At 51.7% G+C, this 19,296-nt stretch overlaps 1 protein-coding gene across 2 annotated transcripts; it reads left to right on the forward strand.

Annotated features, from left to right (window-relative positions):
• Positions 1-1,694: 1,694 nt before the first annotated feature.
• On the forward strand, positions 1,695-18,122 carry PAQR8 (progestin and adipoQ receptor family member 8). Of its 2 annotated transcripts, none has more exons than XM_032683872.1 (2): positions 1,695-1,738; positions 13,291-18,122. In XM_032683872.1, the coding sequence occupies exon 2, from the start codon at positions 13,328-13,330 to the stop codon at positions 14,384-14,386; it is 1,059 nt and encodes a 352-aa protein (XP_032539763.1). In that variant the 5' UTR covers positions 1,695-1,738; positions 13,291-13,327; the 3' UTR covers positions 14,387-18,122. The 2 variants fall into 2 exon arrangements, with proteins under 2 accessions (XP_032539763.1, XP_032539762.1); XM_032683871.1 differs by having other exon boundaries at positions 1,705-1,844.
• The last annotated feature ends 1,174 nt before the right edge of the window (positions 18,123-19,296 follow it).

The following is a 19,296-nucleotide window of genomic DNA, read 5'->3' on the forward strand; positions in this document are numbered from 1 at the left end:
GGGGAAATGGGTACTCTGCACTCCTAAATTAACCTGATCCTGGGATCAGGGTGACTTTATAGCTGAATCCATCACTGTGGTTTTGGTACATCTCAGTCCAGGGTGCATCAGCCTCTCCCAGACATTTCCCAGGCATAGCTCAGGAGCACACAGACCGCTCCAGAAAGGCCATTTGGGTGCAAACGACTCTTTTAGGGAGCCAAAATCTAGGGCAAAATTATCCACTCTTGCATGTCCACAGTAGCAAAATCGGGGGTTCCTCCCCACTCCATGGGAATCATCTGGTCTGCCCCCCCTTCTCATGCAGGACCACCAGGGCAGATTGCCCAGGTCCATTTTCAATATCTCCAAGGATGGAGACTCCATCACATCTTGGGGCAACCTGTGCCAGTGCTCGGCCACCCTCACAATGAAGAAGTGTTTCCCGATGTTCAGAGGAACCTCCTGTGTTTCAGTGGGTGCCTGTGGCCCCTGGTCCTTTCTTTTTTAATTTGAACATAGAACCTCCATCCTCAAGAGTGATCTCCATCCTTGGAGTTCTTCAGGACACAGTCCCAGGCAACCGGCTCTGGGTAGCCCTCCTTGAGCAGGGGGTTGGACCAGCTTCCCAACCCAACCACCTCATGGTGACTTCTAAGTCCTACAAAGAGTGGCTGAGGGAGCTGGGGGGGCTCAGCCTGGAGAAAAGGAGTCTCAGGGGGGACCTTCTCACTCGCTGCAACTCCCTGACAGTAGAGTGGAGCCAGGTGGGGGTTGGACTCTTCTCCCAGGCATCCAGTGATGGGACAAGAGGAAATGGCCTCAAGCTGTGTCAGGGGAGGTTGAAGTTGAACATGAGGAAGAGTTTCTTCATGGAAAGGGTCTCCAAGCATTGGAAGGGGCAGCTCAGGAAGGTGGTGGAGTGCCCATCCCTGGAGGTGTTCAAGAAACAACTGGACATGGCACTCAGTGCTTTGGTCTAACTGACAAGTTGGTGATGAGTCACAGGTTGGACTCGATGATCTCAGAGGACTTTTCCACCCTAAATGACTCTGCGATCCTGTGACTTTACATCCTGATGTCTCCCCTTTAGTTCCCTTCCGCAGCCACCAGTGGGGGTGACGGGCTGCAGGCACTCCCATCAGTTCGAGCTGCGCTTTCTCCAGCCCGGGCTGGGCTGCGCTTGGCCGGGCTGAGCTCTGCTGGGCTGCGCTTGGCCGGGCTGAGCTCTGCTGGGCTGAGCTTGGCTGGGCTGAGCTTGGCCGGGCTCAGCTTGGGCGGGCTCAGCTTGGGCGGGCTGAACTTGGCCGGGCTCAGCTCGGCCGGGCTGCGCTTGGGCGGGCTCAACTCGGCTGGGCTCAGCTCGGCTGGGCTGCGCTTGGCTGTGCTGAGCTTGGCCGGGCTCAGCTTGGGCGGGCTGAACTTGGCCGGGCTCGGCTCGGCCGGGCTGCACTTGGCCAGGCTGAGCTTGGGCGGGCTCAGCTCGGCCGGGCTGCGCTTGGCTGGGCTGAGCTTGGCCGGGCTCAGCTCGGCTGGACTGAGCTCGACCGGGCTGCGCTTGGCCGGGCTGCGCTTGGCCGAGCTGCGCTTGGCTGGGCTGAGCTCGGCTGGACTGCGCTTGGCCGGGCTGAGCTTGGCCGGGCTCAGCTCAGCTGGGCTCGCTCCGCGGGGCCACCCCGGGGCGGGGCGGGGCGCGCATGCGCGGTGGCGGTGCTGCCGGAGGCGGCGGCCGCGGGACTCGGCGGCGGGAGCGGGAGCGGTGAGTGCGGGCGGTGGGAGCGGGCGGTCCCCTCCCCACGGACACCACCCCCCTGCCTCCGGGACACCTCGCCGAGGGGCCCCTGTGGGTGCCCACTGAGCTCCTGGTGAGTTCCCGCTGAGCTCCCGGCGAGCTCCGGCGTCCCCGCGCGGGTATCGCCGCTCGCTGCATCCCCGCCGCGGCAGGAGCATCCTTATCCTTCCCCGCGGGGGCTGTGGGATGCAGGGGGGGGGGGCGGTGGCCGGTGCCTGGTGCTTGCAGAGACCCCGGGTGCGGGTTCTCCAGGACCTCGGGGTGCAGCGAGATGCGGGATCTCTCCCTCCATGCCGAGCACAGCCGTAGTCCATGAACCCAGGCTTGGTCCAGCAGCCAGGTGGGCGCTGGGGAAGAGCATCAGTAGGGGAGGAGTGCTCAGGAAGATACGGGTTTTGCCTTAAATTGCCCCCCAAACCCCTGTGACCGGTAGCTCAAGGGCAGAGAGGTGGGCAGTGTTTTTCCGCCGTGTTTGTTTTTAATGGCTGTGGGAGGATTTTCCTTGAATGACTTTGACCCCCGGGGTGTTCTTGGAGGCCGCGGGAAGGAGACGCGCAGTTCGGCCGTGAGCTGGGAGAAGAACCAGCTCCCGGTGTTTGCTTTGGAGCTCCTACCTGCCCCTTGTGCCTGACGCGCCCCAGCTCGTGTCTCCAAAGGGTCAACGAGGGGTTGTTCCCTGCTGATCTTCTCCAGGACACTTCGGGGTCATGTTCCCCTTAGATCCCATCTGAAAATACCACGAGCATCTCACTTTTTTAGGGAAAAAAATACTGTCTTAAAGTGTTCTATTTTTTTTTTTTTGAGACAAATATATAGGTTTGGGTAAACATTTAACAGTTGTTTGCTCCTTGTCAAACTGATTCCTCTCTGGAATGAGCAGGGTTGGGTATGGAGCATCCCAGTAACTGCAGTGGGGGGGTGGGAAGTGCCACAGATCCTACACTGGGCACACAAGAACAGTGGTCCCTCCTCATTAAATAACTGTGCAGCTCCAGCAGTTCATCCCCAGGCTGCTTTAGCTGGAGCACACAGGGTTTTTTTCTGGGATGGGAAAGGTGCATTTAGCTGTGGGATGCTGTGGGATCATTGCTTCAGAGCTGGGAAATGCCCGAGAATGTTTTAGGTGCCATTACTTTGGGGGATTGACAGGTTGGATGGGGCTTGGAGCAACCAGGTCTAGTGGAACCCTTTGGCGTGGGGGTTGGCACAAGATCCCTAAAGTCCCTTCCAAACCAAACCATTGTAGGATTGTATGATTGCCAGCAGAGGATTAGGATAGGGATGAGTCTGATGCTGCCCTGGCAGCAGCCGTTGCAAAAGAGCAAAGTCATGAAAAGGTCGTGAAAAACGATGAATCCAGCAGGTCTGAAGTCTGTTTTTGGCCGCTGCTAGTGCAGGGAGGGCACAGCCAGCTGTGAATTCTACCAGCACATAACGCTCCTGCTTTGGTGTCAGGATGAGGGGAGTGATACAAATTGTTGCAAACAATTCCTAGAAACCCACATCTTGTGAGGCCAAACCACGGCTGTTACACATTTCCTGCCACTCAGCCAGGGAAGGTGTGGGTTAACTTAGTGCACAGTGCAGGGTTTTCTGTTTCCTGGGCACTAATTGCTTTTATTTAGTTTTGCTGAAGCTGTGGCTGGAGCCTCTGGCCAAGCAGAGGGTTGTTCCCTGAGGATGCAGGGAGGGATGGGCAGTGTAAGCTGAGGACAAGGGAGGTGCCATCATCAGGTCACGTGTGTGCACTTGCAGCTACTTGCATGTCTTGAGTCAGGCACCAGCTTAATTTTTATCTGCCAGAGTCCTTGGTAACCCTTGTTCCTGCAGTCGGACCAGCGGCCCTTGAATTGCAAAATAATTAATTTAATAAATCCCTCCAGAAGAATAAATTCCCAGGGAGGCTGCTGGAGGCTGCACATTTGATCTGCAGATCCACTGATGTGGCCACACCTTACATCCACCATCTTTCATAGAATCATGGAATGGTTTGGGTTGGAATGGACCTTAAAGATCAGCTTGTTCCACCCCCCTACCACGAGTAGGGACATCTTCCACTAGACCAGGTTGCTCCAAGCCCCATCCAACCTGGCCTTGAACACTTCCAGGTAGTAAGGGGAAGTTTGCTCCCAGCTCCCCACCCCCAACAAGTCCTTGGGATTGCGCAGGATTGTAAGCATGTAGATGCAGCACAGCCTGCATCCCTTTTTTTGGGAGGAATCCACCATCTGGCTCTTGCTTGAGGCTTTGTAGCCCCAGGAAGGGCACCACTGTTGTCACTGCAAACCCAGAACCTCGCTGGGAGAGGCCGTGGGATTAAATGGGAAGAGGTCCCGGATAGGGACAAAGACTTTTAGTGCAGGGAAGAGGAGAGCTCACAGCTCCAAGGGGTTGGCACAGAGCTCAGTCTCTCCCTGGCAGCCCGTCCTCTGCCCGCAGCAGCCGCCGTGCTCTGCATGATTTATATACATTTTTTTCGAGTGACCGAAGCTCTAAAATCTGCAACCTTAAAAAAAAAAAAAAAATGTTTTTGTTCAAGAGGCTTTTGTGGATGACAGCAAAGCTGAGCAGCCTCAGCCCAGAGGCTCTTTTGGGGACAATTCACACCCCCAAACAGCACACAGCCAGTTTGGTTTGGTTGCTCTGCCTGCAGGCTGGTGGCTCCAGGGTTGTCCCACCAGCAGGGAGGGATCTGCTGGCTTGTTGAGGTCTTCCTGGGTTAGCAGGAATTCCCAGCTCCAGCAGATCTGAGCTTAAGGAAGATTTGTGGTGAAAGTGAGATGCAGCTGCAACAAATCCAGGCTCCTTTTTCAGTCAGTGAGGGGGGGAAAAAACCCCAGGCACTTCCCTGGCACAATTCCAGCTTCTGGAAATGAGTCAATCCCACTCCTTCAGTGGTCCCTGCATGACTGAATACAGCAGGCAGGGACTGGTGGGGGTGGCTGGACCGAAAACAAGCCCAGGAGTGACACTTCAGCCACCTGATGGTCATTGACTGGGACTGTGTCCTGGTCTGGTTTAATTCCTGGTGTACTCAAGGTGCTCCATCCAGGGATTTCACACCCACCTGAAATCAAGCCCCAAAGCATCAGGCACTGTGTTAGTTGTGTGTGGGAAAAGAAAGTGGTGCGCAGATGAGGAAAGCACAAACAGCAAAGGATTAGCGAGATCAGGAAGAAAAGCTGTGGAATATTACCTTGACCTTGAGCAGTTTTTGATATGGGGGGACAGATTTGCCAGAGGAGATAATTCTCAGCCAGGGTCTGTGAATAGAAATGGTGAATATTAACATTTTTGCACATGCCTGGTGCTTCGGGTGGGTTTCTTTTTTTCAGGAACTGAGTGTATTGACTGTGTTAGCAGCAGCACCACCAAGCTTTAACCCTGGTTAGGCATGAGGAAACTGCAGCAGTGTTATCGCAGCAAATCAGAAATGTGCCATTCCCTGGCATGGTTTGGGACTTAGCACAGTCCAGGAGTTGTTCCTGACAGACAGTTTGTGTGTGGCCACCCATTTCAGGGGTGCAGCAGCACAGGAATGGCCAAGCCAGCCTGGTGAATCTCATAGCTGAGGACTTGATGCTGTGAAAATCAATCCCCCCACACCTGACGTCTGGCTCAAGGTTTGGACTCTCACAGTACAGCCACCAACCTCATCCAGCCTGCTGGGTTTCCACTGCCCTGCTGTGCTCCCCCAAACACCACAGGACCTCGGGGACACCCCCTCCTTGGTGGGATGCTGTGGCTTTGCTGCAGGGACACTGTGTTTGCCAGCAGCTTTGTTTTGCTCCGTCCCCTCCAAGCACAGCGTTCCCTGTGCCGGCTCCGCTGCTCTCATCCCCTGGCCTCATCCCAAAACTCAGGCAACGCTGAGCCCATGTCAAGAGGCACTTGCTGCTCGGCACGGCTGGGCTGGCTGCTGGCCCAGCTCACTCCTAGGCCAGGAATTGCAGGGGAGCTGACATTGCCGTGGCTTCCGTGGGGGATCCTGCCACCTCCCGCCGGCTTTCATGGCTCATCTCCCGGCATCACGGGACTTTCGTTTCCTGAGCAATACAGGCTGGGACAAACCCTGCCTCAGCCACACACTGTGTATGTGTGCACAGAAAGGCAGAATTTGAGCCGTTTTCTTTTATTTGAAATTTTCCAGGAGGCTACTTTGACCCTTTTTCTCAACAGGTTACTTTAAGGGTGTTTTTTAAGGCTTTTTTAAGGGTTATTTTGAGGCTCGCCCTTCAGTAAATCACATCACATCACCTTTTGCCTTCCTGAGCATCCTAACCTGTGCAGGGCAGTGTTAGAGGAGTGATTGCAATTGTGCTGATGTAGATGTAACAGGGTAGGCAAGTGTGTCAAGGGAAATAAAATCTTCTGTGCAATGCACTGTTAAGTAGTCCCAACACTTCCTGGTGCGTTAAGAGCACAATGTCTAGTTCTCATTAGGCAGATGAGGATTGATATCCCCATTTCATAGATGGAGAGGTGTAAGCCCAATTTACAGAAGCCACAAGCACCTGGTTTTGGGGATTTCCACTTATTTTTTGTTGGAGTGCAGATCAGTCCTTCATACCCTGCTGCCTGCTCAGGGAGGGCTCGTCCCTGGCACAAACCATTGAATCGTAGAGTGGGTTGGGTTGTAAGGGACATTAAATCTCATCTCGTTCCACACCCCTGCCATGGGCAGGGACATCTTCCACTAGACCAGGTTGCTCCAAGCACCATCCAACCTGGCCTTAAACATTTCTAGGGATGGGGCAGCCACAGCTTCTCTGGGCAACCTGTGCCAGTTTCTGAGTGACACCCAAGTAAATCCCAGGAACTCCCTGTGGAGATCTAATCCTCATGTAAAGCCCAGTAACTCCCTGCAGGAGGGAGCTGAGTGCTGTGTGTGTCTGTTGCAGTTCAGAGGAAGGTTGGTATGTAAGCCTGTGGCAGGAGAAGGATGCTGATAATACTACACTACACGGGAATTGCTGCTTCAGGTGGTCTCTGGTCTCTTAGTTCCTCATGACTGATGAGGCCTTTCCAAAACACCAGGCAGAATGGGATGGGGGAGCTGGCACTGTGCTCTCGGGGTGGTCTTTCAAAATTTGCCCTCCACAAATGGTTTAGTTATAGGAGATATTTGTGCTCAGGGAGAAGCAGCCTGCAGAAGCAGGATTTGGGATGGGGCTTATCCATTGCATCTGAGCAGGGTGCAGCCCTTGTGCAGCCTCTCCCAGAGCTGATCTGCTCTCTGCCATCCTGGTGCTGTGGGAGCTGCAACACTGAAGTTAACCCTGTGTAGGAAGGGGTCACAATAAAACCCCAGGCTTCAAAATGACCTGGAGTCCCTCCAGGGCCTTTTACTCAACTGCCAGAAGAGAGGAATTCAGGAATGAATCACCTGCAGCTCTCCAAACCAGTCAGTTGGCCACTGCTGTTATTTTCATGCTGTCCACAGCCACTTCTTTTTTTTTTTTTTTCCTATTTTAAATGCAATGCATTTATTAAAGACTTCCCCACAGCTGAGTTCCCCCAGTTCTCCCTGCTTTGTTTACCAGGAATTACTGCCTTTCTGGGAGCCTGTGTAAACCTCTGATGCCTGAATACTAGTCTGCAAACAAATATATCACATTGGTACAGACTCAGTCCCAGACAGTGGAAGCTGAGGCCAGACCGGTGGGAAAATCAACCGTGCTCTGTAGGAAATTTTCTCATTCAAACCCTTCCATCAGACTGTGACCAAAAAGCAAAAGAGCTGGGAAAAAGCTCGGGTTTCCAATTACTCTCTTCAAAAGGGAGAGAAAAAATTGGAACGGGATCCTTCTCCTCCTGTGCCGGGGGTTTTTATTGTGGCTGTAATGATCCAGCCTGGCCATCATCCACGCCCTCCTTCTCGCCTTGCAGCTCCCTCCGTGAACAAACGATACTTGGTTGCTATTAATTGGGAGCAGCCAAAATAACTGAATCCCCCGGAGATGGGGGGTGAGGACGGAATCTCAGCGAGACACCCCGACGATGAATGTGGCTTTCAGCTGCTCCTACGCCCCCGAGAAGGGAAAAGAATAAGGGCTCTGTGAAAGTGAAACAGCCAGTGCTGACCTTGGGTTTCTGGGTTGGTGGTTTTTTGTTGGTTTTTTTTTCCTCCTTTCTCTCCCTTTTCTAACGTTAATTGCTCGTCGCTTTGTCCATCACATGATCGCTGGAAACTGCCAACTCGTTCTCACTCGTTAATGTCACAAGGTTTAAAATAAGCCATCCACCAGGTTCCTGATTTAATGCTGCGTATTAGATGTGTTTCTTGTGATTTCGGGCTGTTATTTTGAAAATCTCTGCCCCTCAGCCAGTTTAAAAAACTGGCATTTTCCAGCTATGAAAGCCTGCCTGGAATAATCTCTGCTGTCGGGGAGATGTGCAGTGTGTAACCTCTCAGAGCTGTGTTCGCTGAGCTCTGGGGATGAGAGACTGTGGCAAAATCCTGGCACGGGCACACGCGGTGCAAGCCAGAGCCAGGCTGTGCCTGGGACAGACACTGCCTGTCTCCCTCATACCCCTGTCAGCATGCAAAGCAGGCAGGCAGGCCATGGACTGTGGAAGGGGTGATGTGCCCCTTGCATTCCTGTGCATCCATATTCCCAGGCTTGATTGTCACCTTCTTGTGTGTCTTCTGGCTGCCTTTGCTCTTTACAGGCAGGTTTCAGGAGATGAGCGCTCTGACCCTGCTCCCTGTGCAGGTCTGTGCTGTATCAGAGCTGGTTTCCAGTTCCTGTTATCCTGGGATCCATTCTAGCATTAGTCTGTGTCCTCGACACAGGAGCTCCAGCATGTTCTCTCTCCTTGTGCCTCACCACCATGATCCTAAAATCACAGAATGATTTGGTTGAAAGGGGCCATAAAGCTCATTGTGTTCCAACCTCTGCCGTGGGCAGGGACACCTTCCACTATCCCAGGTTGCTCCAAGCCTTGTCCAACCAGTCCTTGAACACTTCCAGGGATGGGGCAGCCACAGATTCTCTGGGCGGCCTGTGCCAGGCCCTCACCAGCCTCACAGGCAAGAATTCCTTCCTAATATCTAATTTAAATAATCTAAATTCCTAATGTCTAATCTATTAATGTAAATTCCTATCATGGCTGGGCTTCGCGAACGAAGATTTGGGAAGGCTTTATCCACATTTGTTACAGGCACGTTGGTGACTTATGAGGCCAATACGTGACAGACATATCCGGTTGCAAAAGGCACAACAGAAAGACTCCTTAGATGAAGTATTCAGCAAGACACGGTTCTTCCTGCGTTGCCTTTTCTCCTCGAGAGAGATCCTGCGTGTGTTCTCAAAGGCTTCCGCTGCGTTATAGATGCTGTGTCTCCAAGCCTCCCGATTTGAGGCCAGAGTGGACCAATTATGGTGATCAATATGGCCAAGGCTGAGATGTTGTTTCAGGGAGTCCTTGAATCTTTTCTTCGGGGCTCCTCTCTTGCGGCAGCCAGTGGCAAGTTCACCATAGAGCAAGATCTTAGGGAGGCGGTGGTCCTTCATCCTTGAGACGTGCCCTGCCCATCGCAGCTGTGTTCTCATCAGCATGGCCTCTACACTTGTGACTGCTGCTTGCTCAAGAACAGATGTATTGGTCACATAATCTGACCAGTGGATGTTTAAGATTGTACGGAGGCAGCGCTGATGGAAGCGTTCTAGGAGACGCAGGTGGTGGCGGTAGATGACCCATGATTCGGAACCATACAAGAGAGTAGACAACACTATGGCTTTGTAAACACTGATCTTGGTGCTTTTCTTCAAGTGTTTATTATGCCATACTCTTTTGTGGAGTTTTCCGAAAGCACTGTATGCCTTTGCCAACCTGTTGTCTATCTCCCTGTCAATCTTGCCATCCGAGGAGATGAGGCTACCTAGGTAATTAAACTGCTGGACTGATTTGAGCTCTGATTCGCCAATGGTGATATGGGGATGATGGAAGACTTCCTGAGGTGCAGGTTGATGGAGAACTTCTGTCTTCTTTAGGCTGACTTCCAGCCCAAAGAGCTCAGCAGCATCTGCAAAGCAGGATGTTAAACGTTGCAGAGCTGCTTCTGTGTGGGCAACAAGGGCGGCGTCATCAGCATAAAGCAGCTCCCGGACAAGATGGTTTAGGGTCTTGGTGTGGGCCTTCAGACGCCTTAGATTGAACAGGCTTCCATCAGTACGATATCGAATGTAGATACCGTCCTGATCGTCGAGGTCTGCTGTGGCCCTTTGGAGCATCATGCTAAAAAAGATTGTGAATAAGGTAGGAGCGAGAACGCAGCCTTGTTTCACACCATTGTAAATTCCTAATAGCTAATTTAATCTGATGATCTCCATCAGTGCTTAATACTTTTTTTGGAGGGCTTTCCAGCACTGTAGTGGAATTGGGATTAAGAGTAAGTCCTGAGCTCCCTGTAGTAGGCCCAAATTCTTGGACCATGCTTAGTTAAAGGGAAGCTGGGAGCTGTTGAGCAGGGATCCAAGCCCTCTTGCTGAGTAACAACGGAGCAAATGCTGGGAGCAGTGTAGAACACATTATGACGTGTTAATGGACAGGGCAGAGGAACTTAGGACACACAAAGCACTTCAGAATCTGTACTGTCACCTCTGCACAGGGCAAAACCTGTGCATGAGGCCTCAGGAACATCCTCTGGAGAGAGGAGGTGCCTTGGTGCTGCAGTGACAAGACGCAGTTGGTGTGGGAAGGGAGCTCTTGTCTGTGCATCCGGACCAGGAAATCAAACACTGTCTTAGTACAGACACATCCATAAAATCTCCATGTCCTTCCTACCCTACTGTGCTCAGCCTCCAGCCTGTCTCTGGCCAGATCATCCAGAGGAGATCTGGGACAACAGAGGGTGAGTACTGCAGTGTTGCACAGCCAGGAATGTTCTTGCTTGGGTTGTGCCTCATGCTGAAGCTCAAGTCTAAAGTAGTTTGGATGAAAGTTTGGCGGTGAGGCCCTGGCACAGGTTGCCCAGAGAAGCTGTGGATGCCCCACATCCCTGGAAGTGTTCAAGGTCAGGTTGGATGGGGCTTGGAGCAACCTGGACTAGTGGGAGGTGTCCCTGCCCATGGCAGGGGATTGGAACTGGATAATCTTCAAGGTCCCTTCCAACCCAAACCATTCCATGATTTATGAATGAGCCTTTCTTTCTCCATTGTCTGCAAGGAGCCAGCAGAGACTGGCTGTACATTAGGACTGAGGAGAGGGAGTGATGGCTCTTTTTCACACCATCTCCTCACAGGAGAGCCCCAGAGTCAAAATTTGCCTTGCCTCCCTAAATTTTGGCGTGTAACTCCACAGGGATATAGGAGCTGCTGAATGAACTGTATTGCATCACAGATCAGACCTGCAGACCCTCAAGAGAGAAACAAAATCTTTGTGAGTGTGCACAACATCAGCCCCCCAGCAGGTGTGCTCTTTTAAGTCTTACACATCTGTGAAACTAAAATGGCATTTTCAGGGACCATTTTTCCTTGTTGTGGCTAAGGCAGCTCCGTCAAACTCAGCAGACAAATTCCCCTGAGGCAGACAGGGAAAAAGAAAACCGGCCTTGAGAGGTGCTGATGGAGAAAGCCTAGAAAGTGCAGGGCAGAAAGAATTTGCTGGAAAATGAAACTTAATTATGACAATTACCATCTGCTAGAGTAAGGAAGCAACATGAAAATATTTTGTCTCTTATCAGAGGTTGTGGGTTGCAAGAGGAAGTGGGACTTGCCACCTGGTTCAGAGTCTGCTCTGACTTTGCTCGTGTTGTCTCACTTTGGGACTGCCAGGTCCCACTTCCCTGCTTTCAGAAACTCTCTCGTGGTGTTTGACACTGTCCTGTCCTCTGTATCACCGGCCTGGCGTGGGTCTCCCATCATAGAATCACAGAGTGGTTTGGGTTGGAAGGGATCTTAAAGCTAATGTAGTTCCAACATCTTCCACTAGACAGGGTTTCCACACAAACTATTGCTTTGTGTCATCTCTGGCCACAGCTGGTATCTGATGCAACTAGGAGAAAAATACACAGTTTCCTACACTCAGGCAAAATATTATTTTCATGCATTTAGTTTTGGCCATCTCCATCTGCTGCAGCTCCAGTTGGGTGCATGTAAGATTAGGAGTCAGATCCCACTCCTGCAAACCTGCACAGGAATAACCACAGCCCTGCAGAGTCTGGTGGGGCTGCACCAGCATTAATTTTGGTTCAAGCACGGGCATCTGTGATGAATTCTTCTCTGTTTTGTGTGGCATAAACACTAGAAGGGAAGACAAATATCCAGGTTATTGGGGAACAGGGGGCTGGGAGGTTTTCTCCAGACATTAGGATCCTGCTGTGCCCTGAATCTGAATCTTTCCAGGCAGAGCTTAGGAACTCTGGAAGTTGCCAAGGAGCAGAGCAGGCAGAGTAGTGCCCCGCACTGGGTTTGGCTGCTCTGAAAATGCAGACACATTTCTGCCAGCCCCTCCCAAAGCTCCAATGCTGTACCCAAACTGCAGCCAGCCTGGATGCAGTGCCTCTCGTTCTCCATCACCTCCCATTCCTGATGCTTCTTACATGTGGAGGAATGAGGGCTGCAGGTTTGGGATTCTGGATTTCTCCACCACTTCTCCCTTTGCCAGCAGCCCCAGGCATGTAACCCATGTGCAGGTTGTTTGGTGGGGAAGCTAAGCTTCTTTGCAACCTCCATAATTTGGTTGGGACCTCTTCATTCACATGCAGACAGGCAGGTTATTCCTTAGATGATTAATTACATCCCAGTTTTGTCCATGAGCATTTTGTTCTGGGGCAAGGGGTGAAAGATCCACTTCACAAATCATCAGGTGCTTCTTGCACCCCCTTGTTGGCAGCTCCTGGCTCCTCCTGAACATGCTCCAAGCCCGAGGAAGTGAGGAGGAAGGTCAGGCTTGTGACATTGCTGTGCCCATCTGACAGGCTGAATTGCAGGGACAGGGCTGTGCCATCCTTCTCCATAATGAATTTAGGTCTACTGGCCAGGGAACAGATACCCCCTGGGAATCCTGTACTTCCTCAGACCCTCCTCTAGCTCTCCAGGAGACCTGGTACCCCTAAACTCACCTTATATTCATAGAATCATGGAATGGTTTGCATTGGAAGGGACTTTTAAGACCATCTTGTTCCAACTGCCTGCCATGGGCAGGGACACCTTTCACTATCCCAGGTTGCTCCAAGCCCCATCCAACCTGACCTTGGACACTTCCAGGGATGGGGCAGCCACAGCATCTCTGGGCAACCTGTGCCAGGGCCTCACCACTCTCACAGGGAAGAATTTCTTCCTTATATCTAGTCTAAATTTACCCTTTTTATCAGTTTAAAGCCATTCCCCCTTGTCCTGTCCCTCCAGCCCCTTGTCCGAAGTCCCTCTCCAGCTCTTTTGGAGCCCCTTTAGGCACTGGAAGGGCCTCTCAGGTCCCGCATCTTGATGGTGCCACTGGTGCCACGGTTAATCCCACAAGGAATGTCAGCAATGCATCACCATTAACATTTCCTCTTTCTCCCCTCCCCGCAGAGCACAAAGACAACGTTCCCTGGTGCCTGGCAGCGGGATGACAGCCATCCTGGAGCGGATCAGCACGCTGTCCCTCAGCGGGCAGCACCTCAGCCGGCTGCCCCGGCTGCTGGAGGATGGCTTGCCCAAGATGCCGTGCACGGTGAAGGAGTGTGAGGTGCCACAGCTGTTCCGCGAGCCCTACATCCACTCCGGGTACCGCCCCACCGGCCAGGACTGGCGCTACTACTTCCTCAGCCTCTTCCAGAAGCACAATGAGGTGGTCAATGTATGGACTCATCTGCTGGCGGCACTGGCCGTGCTGCTGAGGTTCAAGACGTTTGTGGAGGCTGAGCAGTTGCCCGTGGACGCGTGGTCCTTGCCTCTGCTCATCTTTGTCCTCTCCTCTGTCACCTACCTGACCTGCAGCCTCCTGGCCCACCTGCTGCAGTCCAAGTCGGAGCTGTACCACTACACCTTCTACTTTGTGGACTATGTTGGGGTCAGCATCTACCAGTATGGCAGTGCCCTGGCTCATTTCTACTACAGCTCCGACCAAGCCTGGTACGACAAGTTCTGGCTTTTCTTCCTGCCGGCAGCAGCTTTCTGTGGCTGGTTGTCCTGTGCCGGCTGCTGCTACGCCAAGTACCGGTACCGACGGCCTTACCCCATCATGAGGAAGATGTGCCAGGTGATCCCAGCCGGGCTTGCCTTCATCCTGGATATCAGTCCCGTGGCCCACCGGGTGGTTGTGTGTCACCTGGGGGGCTGTGAGGAAGATGCTGCTTGGTACCACACGTACCAGATACTGTTTTTCCTTATCAGCGCTTATTTCTTCTCCTGCCCCGTCCCTGAGAAGTACTTCCCTGGTTCCTGCGACATCGTTGGCCATGCCCACCAGATCTTCCACACCTTCCTGGCCATCTGCACCCTGTCACAGCTGGAGGCCATTCTTTTGGATTACAAGAACAGGCAGGAGATTTTCCTGAAGAGACACGGGCCTCTCACCGTTTATCTCTCCTGCATCTCTTTTTTTGGCTTGGTGGCTTGTAGTGCCATCACAGCTTACGTCCTGCGGCGCAGGATCAAGGCCAGCCTGGCTACAAAGGATTCCTGAGAGTCACAGATGTGATGGGCACCAGACAAAATCAACAAAAAGGGGGCATAACATATTAGAGGCGCAGCTGTCTTATTTGCCTAACACGCTGTGACTAACGGGGACCCTGGACTCGGGTGGAGGGCTAGACACTTCATGCTGGATGCACTTTCACAGCAGGGATTACCTTTTGCCATCTGGGGAGGGGGGACGTGGAGTGTTTTAAGGCAGAACAAGTCATTGAACCAAGGATGCTGGAATAGGCAGAGGTTCCTTGTTCATTCTGGTGAAGCTGGGGGTGATACACTGCTCAGTGTCAGGGAGGGCAGCCTGAAGGCTGTGAGACTGTAGAAGAGTCTGCCAGGGCTCAGAACTCCATGAGGAACTCAGCTGGATGTGATGATCTCTCTGGGCTTTGCCATATCTGTGGGAGAACTGTTCCTATCAAAGGCAGCAGGAAGGTTTCAGGGGGAGTTTACATTTCTAGGGTTCAACTGTGAGGGCATGTGTGGCACAGTGGCTGGCACAGTCCATTTCCTGTTCCAGGTTCTATCTAGTCAAGTGTGTCAAAGCCAGGTTGCTGAGGTGGCTTTGGCAAAACATCTTTGGAGACATAGGCCTGACCTGGGGTCCTCTGGGACAAACTGGGTCTGTATCATCTGTCTAGGGAGGCTGACTGACTGATTTGCAACGTCCACACAGTGTAGAGTAATTTGGATGTGGCCTGTTTGATGCAGGAAAGGCTCTGATCCTCCAACAGTCCCACTGTGGTCATGGCTGAGAGGGCATGAGGGTGAAGGAGTCTTTATTCTTCTCTTAATGGTGCTTTTTGGGACACCAAACAGTCCTTGGTGAGCCTTGTGGGAAAGCTGACCTTGAAAAACCAGAGTTGCTTTTCTCTGACCAATTGGATTGTGACTCTGACATGTTTTTATCAGCACTGGATGAAGGTAGAACAGCAAAAGGCAGGAGCAGGGTGACAGGATTAGGGTCCTGTGCAACCTTGGGATGAGTTTGTCCTTGGGACTTGGTGATTCCTGTGTGGAGTAGCAAAGATAGTGGTCAGGGACACTTGAAGTCCACAGGTCACTCCTGTCCAAGGTGTAGCAAAGGCTGGGTTACTGTGACCCCCACTAGATGAGTCTCTTCTGTGCTTGCCTGGGGGGGGAATTTTGGATATGGAGCCACCGAGGAGGTATAAATCCATGCTGAAGCCAAGGAATCCATGGGATCTATTCCAGCCATGGATTTGTCTCAGTGAACCCAAGGGCAGGCAAATGTATTGTGATTGCTGGTTCTGAGCAGGCAGAGTGTAGGGTTAGAGATATGGTTTGTGAGGACAAGCACTGATTTCTGCACTTGATCTGTGGTTTAGCTCTTGAGGTGTGTCTGTGTTTTGTGTACATGCCTGTGCACGTGATTTATTATCCAGAAAGGCTTTGCCTTTGGATTTTCTATCTGCAGAGCCTCCTAGCTGGGTTAAGATTCACCTGAAGGAAACAGTGCTGTGCTGCTGGAGGAGCAAGGTGGGCCAGAGAGAGGATCTATAAATAGGTGACAGAAAACAGATCTATTAATAGATGCTTTGCTGGTCCTGTGTTTTGTGGATAAATTTGGAACTCATGGCCCTGTAGACAAATTAAATATAGAGGAGGAGGGAAGTAAGTTGGGAGTATAGGAGAAGAAATCATAGGAAAGCCTTCAGGAGGTCATCTACTCCAACCTTTCTCATCAGTCTGGCCTCCTGATTCACATCCAATCCATTTTAGAAGTTAATTACTTCATTTCTTCTGGTGTTTTTGATAGTATGGCCATGCTGACCTAACAGTAAATCTGTCTCAGGGGAGTGGCAAGTGGGAATGGTCCCACTTACACCTCATTATACCCCTTCCCATGCACATGTCACCACGGAGGGAGCTGGTGCCGGGAGACAGAGCATCAGGAAACCAATCCTACTGAAAAAATGTCAGTAATTTGGGCTGGTTTTAACTTTGAGCCAGCTCACTTGGACAACACTGCTGCCTGCAGGGAAGGGCTGGAGTGGAGGCCAGCAGCAGTCCCTCCTTGCATGGCAGCTGGCTGCTCAGTTAGCCCAGCTGCACTGATGGGCTGTTCCCTCCATGGCCCCTCTGGCTTTGTTTGTGGGTCTCCACCCAGTTTGGGGAAGGGCTTCCTGTGGGAGCAGAGATTTTTCTCACAGCCTTTTGGGGTAGGTAGGGCAGAATAAGGCACTGAGTGTAGAACTGGCTGGATGGTATCAGGAAGAGGTGTAAATCAGGCTGGTCCAGAGCTCATTTCTGGGATAAAAAGGAGAGGGATTAGGCATGGCTGCTAATAACAAACCTGCTCTGCTGCTACCTGGAGTTACACTGGTACCAAAGGAAGGGATCACCCAGATGTCTCCTTCTCTAAGGGTTTAAGATGACATGTCCTGCCCGTGTCAAAGGAGGGTGACTACAGTAATGCTGTCTGGTTCAGGGACATGGAGATGTGCCCACATGGCTCTTTTCCAAGGTGTTTTTGGTCATATGCCTTCTCCCTGGTCGAGCAGAAGTGACACTTCTCCTGTGGAGCAGTTGTGTGACAGTGGAGGTGTCGTTGCACACTCTCCTGTTTCCCCTCAGGTGACGCCGCTCCCATCCCCACGTGGCCCTGCATTCCCACCTGGAGCTGACCTCCTGGTTACTATGATGGGTGGATGGGGCAGGGACCTGCCTTACGGATCTGTGCTGCTGTGAGGATGCGCCCTTGTGTCACAAGGGGCTCGCCAACACTGGAGCTTCCTTCATCCCTGTCTCCATCCTCCTCCTCCCCCTCCAGTCAGCTCATTTCTTTCCTTCATCCCTGTGCCTTGTACACCTGGCTGCCTACCTGGGCAGGCTCCACATGCTGTGCAGTCTGCCGGGCCTCAACTGGGAAGTGGCTGTGGATGCCCTCTGGAAGCCCTGCCGTTGATCCAGAGGAAACCAGAGCTGGATCCAGAGAGAGCAAAAGTGTCACTGTGATAAATAGTCAGTTGTCTGGGAGCTGCTCAGGCCTTTTCCTTGGCTCAGTGCTTGGAGCATGTCTCCTTCCATTCTGGTATTCCTCAGGAGGCAAGGTCGGAAAGGATGTACCCATGGCCAGGTTTTGGTGAAGAGCTGACCACCAAAGGTTGAGCACACCTGAGATGCCGAAGGGACCACGGTTCTAATCCTCTCTCCCAGGAGTCTCTTGTCCTGAGACAGTATTCTTGCAGATCTTGCAACCAGGACAACTCCCAAAAATTCATCCCAATGTGCCTTATGCTGTTTCTCTTTCAAGATTCATCCTGAAGGAACCTGAGGATCAGGGGCAGCCCCTTTGCTGTCTGCTGGTCCATGGTTGCTCTTAACAGCTATTTCCCACTGACAGGATTTCCTCACTGTATGGAGCAAGAGGGGAGGATGGAGGCAGGTGCCTTAAATTTGTATTTATGCCTAATAATTTGTGTAACGAGGCAAGGACAGGTTCCTCGTGTGCCTTGCAATTTACAACTTTTACTGACAAGATTATTTTTAAGCACTGTTTGTTACTAAACAGAAGTACAAAAAAGTTTGTATTTTTTTTTTCCTCTGGGAAACAAGGAAGGGTACGAGTGTTCCATATTAACCATTCCCTTCCCAACTCCCATCTGCTGACTTTGTATTGTTGAAAACATTGACAATATTTTAAGCTTTGTACTGTACTGATCTTTATTTAAAAACCTTAGTGAAAAAAAAAATCTGTGAAAGCAAAACAATTTGTGTGGTGTGAAATTCCCAAATGCACAACTACAGAAGGTTATGAGTCATTAGGAAGAAAAGGTGATAATAATTATGGAGAGGATATATTAGAGTGGATAATAATTATAATAATGAACAATAGGGAGTGGTTTCATCTGTGCATCACAAAGCACTTTCCAGGTTTCACGATAACTATTGGATTTCATTACCTTTCCACAAGGGAAGTGCAGAATGGCTGCCCTGACACTGATTAGAGGGATTTAAGTTCCATCACCCAAAGCCATGGAATGGTTCAGTTTGGAAGAGACCTCTGGGGGTCACCTGGCTCTGCTCAAGCGGGGCCACCCAGAGCTGGCTGCCCAGGTCCATGTCCAGATGGATTTTGAAGATCTCCAAGGATGGAGACACCATCACCTCTCTGGGCAACTTGTGCCAGTGCTTGGCCACCCTCAGAGGAACCTCCTGACCTCCTGTTCCAGTGTGTGCCCATGGCGTTTGGTCCTGGGCACTGGCACCTGACACAGAGCCTGGCTCCATCTTCTCTGCACCCTCCAGAGCTTCAGGGATTTATATACATTGATAAGATCCTTTAAATATTCCCTGACCTGATGGTCTTCCACCGAGGTACGTATTCCTTGATCCAGCCTTTTCCACTGGTCTCAAGGACCTGGGATTCCTGAAGGCTAGTTAGTAAATACTGAGGTGAAGAAGGCTTTTCTGTGTTCTGTGTAACCAGCGCCCACATCTTGCTGAGTAATGGGCCCACGTTTTCCCTAATCTCCCTTTTGTCACCCATGCACCTATAGAAACCTTTCTGGTTGTCTTTGACATCCCTGGACAGATTCCAGTTGGGCTTTGCCTTTCTTCATCTCTGCTCTCTCAGATTCCTTCCTGTCCATGTCCTTGTTTTCACCTTCTCTGTGCCGCTTCTGTGTTTGAGTTTTCCCTGTTTGTCCATGCAGGCCTGATGGCATTTTTGCCCAGCTTCCTGCTCGTTGGAATGGTCTGCTCCTGAGCTTGGAGGAGGTGACTCCTCCTCAAGCCTTATCCCAGGGGACTCTACCAATCAGGTGGAGATCTCAGCAGAAACCAAATTCTTCTCCTGAAGTCCAGAGCTGTGAATTTGCTTTTTACCCTCCTCCCTCCCCTCAGGATCCTGAACTCCACCATCTCATGGTTACTGCAGCC

The sequence above is a fragment of the Chiroxiphia lanceolata genome, chromosome 3 (genome assembly GCF_009829145.1).
Source record: "Chiroxiphia lanceolata isolate bChiLan1 chromosome 3, bChiLan1.pri, whole genome shotgun sequence".
Lineage (NCBI taxonomy): Eukaryota > Metazoa > Chordata > Aves > Passeriformes > Pipridae > Chiroxiphia > Chiroxiphia lanceolata.